This window comes from Montipora capricornis, chromosome 8 (assembly GCF_036669925.1).
Source record: "Montipora capricornis isolate CH-2021 chromosome 8, ASM3666992v2, whole genome shotgun sequence".
Lineage (NCBI taxonomy): Eukaryota > Metazoa > Cnidaria > Anthozoa > Scleractinia > Acroporidae > Montipora > Montipora capricornis.
In genome coordinates, this window is record NC_090890.1 from 42,812,365 (window position 1) to 42,819,864 (window position 7,500).

The 7,500-nt window shown below is 41.6% G+C and overlaps 1 protein-coding gene across 1 annotated transcript in view; it reads left to right on the forward strand.

Annotated features, from left to right (window-relative positions):
• The window catches only part of LOC138060426 (uncharacterized), a 17,050-nt gene that overhangs the window by 4,098 nt on the left and 5,452 nt on the right, over nucleotides 1-7,500 (forward strand). The window contains exons 3-5 of the mRNA XM_068906193.1: nucleotides 567-657; nucleotides 1,299-1,448; nucleotides 3,308-3,457. Coding sequence (XP_068762294.1) covers nucleotides 567-657; nucleotides 1,299-1,448; nucleotides 3,308-3,457 — 391 coding nt within the window. The remainder of the gene's footprint in view (nucleotides 1-566; nucleotides 658-1,298; nucleotides 1,449-3,307; nucleotides 3,458-7,500) is intronic.

Sequence of the window (7,500 nt, forward strand, 5' to 3'; positions counted from 1 at the left end):
GAGCGAAATCCGAATGCGATCCACGTCGTACTCAATTTAAGCGATCATTTCCAGGTCACCTTCGCAAGAATTCATTTCGTTTTTGTAAAACAAAGTCTGTTTCATTTTTATGGAGATTTCAAGACGAGTTTAAAGAACAAGATCTACTTTAACCCTTTATGTAAAGCGAATATAAATGCAAAGTCTTTCTCATGAAAGCTAGTTTTTATTCAAGGGTGAAATAAATAATTCTTCCCAACCGATTTTGGCAAGTTACGGCTTCTTGTATTCTCCAGTCCAGTTCCCACAGTCCGGACCTAAATTGAACTGGAAGAAAAATGAAACGGTAATTTTCACCAAGTTGGTTTTCTTCTCTTCCGTTGGGTTTCATGGTTTACTTGAATTGTTACTAATTCTTGAAAATGGCCCCCCTTGAGCTGTAACTAAATATTACCGTAATGATAGTTCTTTATCTTATTTTCAACCAAAGGGAATTGAACGCAAAAACACCTTAAATGTTTCGCCTTCTTAAAATAAGGAATCCCTCTCCAGTGCAAATAAGGAATGACACCAATTTATCATAACAGGGATCTTGTGTCACAAGTCTTAGTGATTCTGAAATGCAAGCCAACAACGGCAAGTGTCATCCAGATTACAAAGGAAAAAAATGCCTCACTCGTAAGTAACACAACCTTCAAGGTAATGCAGAACCGAGGAAAAACGAGACATGTATGCCTATCGGAACTTTAGCCAGTTTGCGAGTTACATTGTTCCCAGTTAGCAGGGGTCTCTTTTCTCAGTTTTGCGTTCGCTGGACTGACGGGTAAGAGAATACAGACCTCTGCCATGGGTCAAAAATTACTGTGTTGAGCATGCACGGCGGTTACTTAGCGACCCAATCCTCACGTGATACTCACGTGGAAGATAAACAATAGATCTCTCATTTATTAGCTGCAGTCTTCGTTTGGTAGATACTGTTCAATAGGTTTGAAATTAGCATTTCCTTGTAAGTGGCCCGTGGAGAACGGGCATCATAATTATTTTCTCGAGTTGCATGCGCCCGTAGAAGAAGGAATGGTAAAACATACTTACTGTCTAACAATGCCACGCCCTTACAAGTCTCCCAAGAGATTTTGGAGTAGCGCATATCACTAATGCCTATATAAACTCATATTTCTCCTTCGCTCGTTTTGTCGAGTTCGTCATCCAGCAATTATTATTATTATAGGGGGGCTTGACAAGGCCATTCCTTCCATCTCTACCAAAATTGCTACTTCTTTGATAAGACTCTTTCTATGGGTCTTTTGGTTTGAATTTAGCTAAACTTGGAAGGTACTCTTATCTTCCTGCTCATTCCTGCAAGCACATCAGGGACTCAGGCGATTCTAGAGGGGGCGGAGAGTACTGGATCGACCCTGAGAAAACTGGGAAGCCAATGAAGGTCTTCTGTGACATGACAACCAACGAAGGTCAGAAAACAATAAAGTTCATAAGAAATTTTATCATGATAAAGATCTCCATCAATTGTCCAAATTACCTAGCTTGTCAAATCCATGCAACCTTCTAATAAATCTTTAGCTTACCTTTTCTGTTTCAGGAGGCTACAACGTAGTCATCCCTGGCCATTTCTTGCAAAGATATCTTAGGGCCCGATTACATGGCGAGTTTCAGCCCGGGATGAGATTTCGCTTCGCCCACGGGCTGAAACTTTGTTGCGATTACATCACGAATTTCAGCCTGGGCGCAAAACGCAAATTTGCATCAGAAAATTTACTGAGATGCGAAAACACAATTGACATGCGTGCTCACGTTCCTTTTTCAGCTCAGGCTGAAATTTCATTTCGATTACATGGACATTTTGCGAATTTTTCAGCCCGTTTGGCCGGGCTGAAAATCCTAGCCCGGTTTCTGAAACCAGGCTAGGATTTTCAGCCCGGGCTGTAATAGACGAGTTTACGCTCTTGATTGCATCATGGGTAATCAGGGCAACAAGGCGGGAAATTCAAAGGTTTCTATGGAAGTTCAAAGAAACATATACTGTACATGATTCTACTTTATAGACTTTCTCCTTCATAAACCAAACAAATAAGTTCATGTTCACAACTGAGATGAACTAGACTTGGTCTAATTTCTTTGGAATTCCTAATATTGCTTTTTTTGTCTCCATACATTCTGTGTAATTTTATGCCTTTGGAATTACAGGAAATGTATGGCAGAAACTCTTTTTAATAAAATAATTTGTACAATAGCCATTCTCTCCAAATTTATTCTTCCGCACCTTTGAGCGCATATCTTCTGTTTTAGAAAATAAACAACCCAAAATTAATTGCATATCGTGAATATTTTTCATCGTTTTGAACTTCCTTACAAACCTTTGAATTCCTCTGCACCTTGCCCTGATTACCCATGATGCACTCAAGAGCGTGAACTCGTCTATTTAGCCCAGGCTGAAACCTTCTCCATGTAATCGCCACTTTCATTTCCAGAGGATTTCTTTCACAACCCGGGCTGAAATATTACCCCAGTTAACCGGGTTGAAATTCTTTATGTAATCAGGCCCTTAAAATCTTGCGACTTTGTGGATGACGGGGAGTATTGGATCCATCCTGAGCGAAACGGAAACTCAATGAAAGTCTACTGTGACAAGACAACTGCAGACGATAAGTTTGCGAACGCTGTGAATTGGGAAAAAACAGCAAAAAAAGAGAAAAATGCCTTCTGTTATGAAAAAAAAAACATCAAAAGTAACAACAGCGACTGCATCGGTTCCCAAACGAAATATAGATGAGCTGAAAGCAACAGCAAACTTTAGAACATTAAAAGCAACGTGAACACATCATAACACCAATCCCAGCTGTCCATAACCAGGTGAGATAATTGTGCGTATGCGTGATGTGATGGCCACACCGGGTTTGGTGTTGTAGTAAGGTAAAACTAGAGTCACTTTATTTAACGTCTGTAGTTCCTTCAGTTACGAAACTGGTATCAATGGAGCCGACGGTGCGCCCTTTTCCCCCTACCTCCTTCAGTGCTCCATTTTTTACGGATATTGTCAGTGGCACGTGGAGAACAGGCATCATAATTATTCTCTCGAGTTGCACGCGCCTGTAGAAGAAGGAATGGTAGAACATACTTACTGTCTCACAATGCCACACCCTTACAAGTCTCCCAAGAGATTTTAGAGTAGCGCATCTCACAAATGCCTACTCATATTTCTCCTTCGCTCGTTTTGTCGAGTCCGTCATCCAGCAATTATACGGTTCGCCATTAAATCACCTATAAGTTCTTTGATAACACTTTTTCTATGGGTCTTTTGGTTTGATTTTAGCTAATCTTGGAAGGTACTCTCATCTTCCTGCTCATTCCTGCAAACACATCCGGGACTCTGGCGATTCTAGAGAAGACGGAGAGTACTGGATCGACCCTGAGAAAAGTGGGAAGCCAATGAAGGTCTTCTGTGACATGACAACCAACGAAGGTCAGAAAACAATAAACTTCATAAGAAATTTTATCATGATAAAGACCTCCATCAATTGTCCAAATTGCCTGGCTTGTCAAATCCATGCAACCTTCTGATAAATCTTTAGCTTACCTTTTCTGTTTCAGGAGGCTATTGTAGTTTCTTGTATACAACGTTGTGGTTAACGCTAACCCTAACACTGCTCTAAGTGGTACTAAAAGAACGATCAAATCAACAACAGCATTTTTATTGCAGTATGCCTATACATTTTGTTAACGATTCTACTACAAAGACAGGAGAATTGTCTCCGTTCTTACTCAATTTGCCTCTCGCCAACAGTACTTCCAGCTACGCAGGCTACGGCAACAACAACATCTCCCGCCTAGTTATGCGCCGATCAAATCGAAACTTGAACATTCCCCCTTCCCCACGGAGCAAACCCCGGGCATTTGACGGGGAGGCCTTCCCGGGGGTGGGGAATTTGACCTTTGCCTGGGTGGGGTGGGGTAAATTGAACCGGAAGTTTTAGGTTTGAGGTGATTTTTTTTTTTTTTTTTGGGGGGGGGGGGGGGACGCCGAAGTCGCTAACAGCTTTAAACACGTGTTTGGACGTGAAGGAAGAGTTGAAAGGAAGAGATATAGCATGTGTGAGCGATTGGCCTTCAAAAAAAGGTCTTTAAAAGATGTCTTCAGAGGAAGGTCCTCAAAAGCATTTTAGCTGCGTAATTCGTCTTTGTCATACTATAGAGTGGATAATGAATACAAAATGGTAAGTTTTCACACCCCTTTTTCATTGTTAAAGCTGTACGTTTCTGTTTCTGTTAGAGTGAATACAATATGCTACGTTTTTCACACTCCTTTTTCATTGTTAAAGATGTACAGTTCTGTTAGAGGTAATCAACCGACACCGAACAATTCAAAAGACATGCAGTCGTATTACGCTCTTGACTCTGTTGTTGATAAGTATACAGAAACCTCGTTAAACAACCTTGCCGTGTTTCGGAGTTAAAACAGCTTACACTTTCTTATTGACATTGTCCGACTTAATTAATTCAATTTCAAGTCACTTGTAATAGTTTCAACACTGAGTTTCAACATATAAAGGATCACCAAACATGAGTTGGCATGTTTATACACAAGCTTTATTAAACACGACAGGGGCCGACGACGATTGTTCTTTAGTGGGGTTTGAAAGACAAATCCGAAGATAGGGTAGGGCATTTGAACACCATTTTGGCCCGAGGGGGCGAGAACTTAAACTATCCAATCTTCTTAAGTTCAAATGCCCGGGGTTGGCCCGGGAGGGCGGGGGATGTTGGGGATTCGAGTTGATCGGCGCATTATTGATCGATATAAGCCACTTTTCCAAACTTCAAGCGATGAACTATACAATAAGTTAAGTGTGTTTTTTCTTTCAATTCAAATCTTCAGCTGTTAAAGGCTGGCATTCGAATCATCCTGGTCATTCTTGCAAAGAGATCTTAGGGCCCGATTACATGGCGAGTTTCAGCCTGGGCTGAAATAACGCTCCGCCCACCGGGCTGAAATTTTGTTGCAATTACAAGATGAATTTCTGCCCGGGCGCAAAACGCAAATTTGCATGAGAAAATTTACAGCCCGGGCTGAAATTTCATTTCGATTACATGGACTTTTTGCGGATTTTTCAGCCCGTTTGGCCGGGCTGAAAATCCTAGCCCGGTTTCTGAAACCAGGCTAGGATTTTCAGCCCGGGCTGTAATAGACGAGTTTACGCTCTTGATTGCATCATGGGTAATCAGGGCAACAAGGCGGGAAATTCAAAGGTTTCTATGGAAGTTCAAAGAAAAATATACTGTACATGATTCTACTTTATAGACTTTCTCCTTCATAAACCAAACAAATAAGTTCATGTTCACAACCAAGATGAACTAGACTTGGTATCCGTTCTTTGGAATTCCTAAATATTGCTTTTTGTCTCCACACATTCTCTGTAATTTCGTGCCTTTGGAATTACAGGAAATGTATGGCAGAAACTCTTTTTAATAAAATAATTTGTACAATAGCCGTTCTCTTCAAATTTATTCTGCCGCATCTTTGAGCGCATATCTTCTGTTTTAGAAAATAAACAACCCAAAATTGCATATCTTGAATATTTTTCATTGTTTTGAACTTCCTTACAAACCTTCGAATTCCTCTGCACCTTGCCCTGATTACCCATGATGCACTCAAGAGCGTGAACTCAGCCCGGGCTGAAACCTTCTTCATCTAATCAACACTTTCATTCCAACAAGATTTCTTTCACAACCCGGGCTGAGATCTCAGCCCGCCCAACCGGGCTGAAATTCTCCATGTAATCAGGCCCTTAAATCTGGCGACTTTGTGGGTGACGGGGAGTACTGGATCCATCCTGAGCGAAACTGAAACTCAATGAAAGTCTACAGTGCCATGACAACTGCAGACGATGAGTTTGCGAACGCTGTGAATTGGAAACAAAAAGGAAAAAAAGAGAAAAATGCCTTCTGTTATGAAAAAATAAAACATCAAAAACAACAACAGCGACTGCATCGATTCCGAACTTAGTTAGTCGAGGGGTAATTAGCTCCGGGTCGCACTAGTTTTACGAAGAGACAATATACGAATATGGTGGGATAAAATTGGCCACTATTGTGACGTATTTATTGATATAACATTAAAAAGTCACGCCACGCTTAACAAACTAATCAGAGCGTGACGTGACATGGAAATAATTAAGTAATTAAATGTCTCTTCGGAAAAGGTGGGGAAGAAATAAGCGCCACAAGGCACACAAAGTGTGACCTCCCCACCAAGATCCGGAACTAAGAACCCCGAGGAATATTAAACTGAAAACAGCGAAGATAAAAGAAAGTCCTGTAAGGTACTGTCGTGACCAGCAGCCCCTGTCTGACCCAGTCATGAACCGGACGCGAACTGACATTGAAAACAGAGGGGAAATAAAATAGCAATTCTTTCCAACACCTTAGCTCCTTCGTAAGACAGATAACATATTGAGAAAGTTGTACATGGGAACATATTGGTAAAGTACATAGGAAGTGAGAGCGAAAAGAGTTCACAGTGAAAAACCCTCTTAGCCCCTGACTGACCCACACATCAGAGAATCCACCGTGACCCGTTAATACTAACCAGAGATGAAGACAAAATATACTGGCCCTATAACGGATGGTTAAATAGCCGTATTGAAAATCACCACTGCATAGCAGCTCCTGACTGACCCATACAACGGAGATCCAATCGCGGCTGGACTAGTGTCTTAAACGTTTAAAAAGAATTAGTTGGCTTTGAGTGAAGGCGGACGAATGTAAGTTCTAAAAGCGTCCGAACGCCATCTACCTAGGGCACGGATTTGCGAATCCGAAAAACCTTTCTCAGACGCATGGCACGCTGCACCAATGCGAAAGCTATGGCTCTTGCAGCGAGAACAATCAAGGCCGCAAAAGTTCAAAGCACGACGGAGCTCACTGTTAAAAGTATGTGTTGAGATTGCCCCGCCAGATGCACACGTGAACAAGGGGCCTTTACGGTAACCCCTACGTTTAATGTAGTCGATTAAGGTCTGCACAGGGCAAAATGGTTCGGAAGGTTCGCTTTCTATGGTTATGACAAACGGCCGATGATTCGTGTTGTGTTTAAACTTAGTGATCACAATCTTGACAGCCGTCACTCGAGAAGATTGTTTCAAAAACGTGACTTGATCAAATTGCAGAACGGTGTCAACTTGCTTTTTACTTGAGCAAGATAATTCACCTATTCTGAAGAAACCATAAAATGCGGTCATGAACATTGCCCCGAACAGAGATCTACGATAGGCAGATGGACTAGAATGCTGCAAAGCGCTAACTAATTCGTACAATAATGGACGTGAAATGGGCATACGAACATCGGCTTGACCGCGGCGTCCTAAGGCCACAAGAAGCTTTTCAACTAAAAATGATTTGGTAGGGTCGTAGTGGCCTTTGATCTTATGTACATATGCTATGGCTGATAGGTACGAGTTGATGGTAGCAGGAGCTAGGCCCTTGGCACATAAAAAGGAAATGAATAAT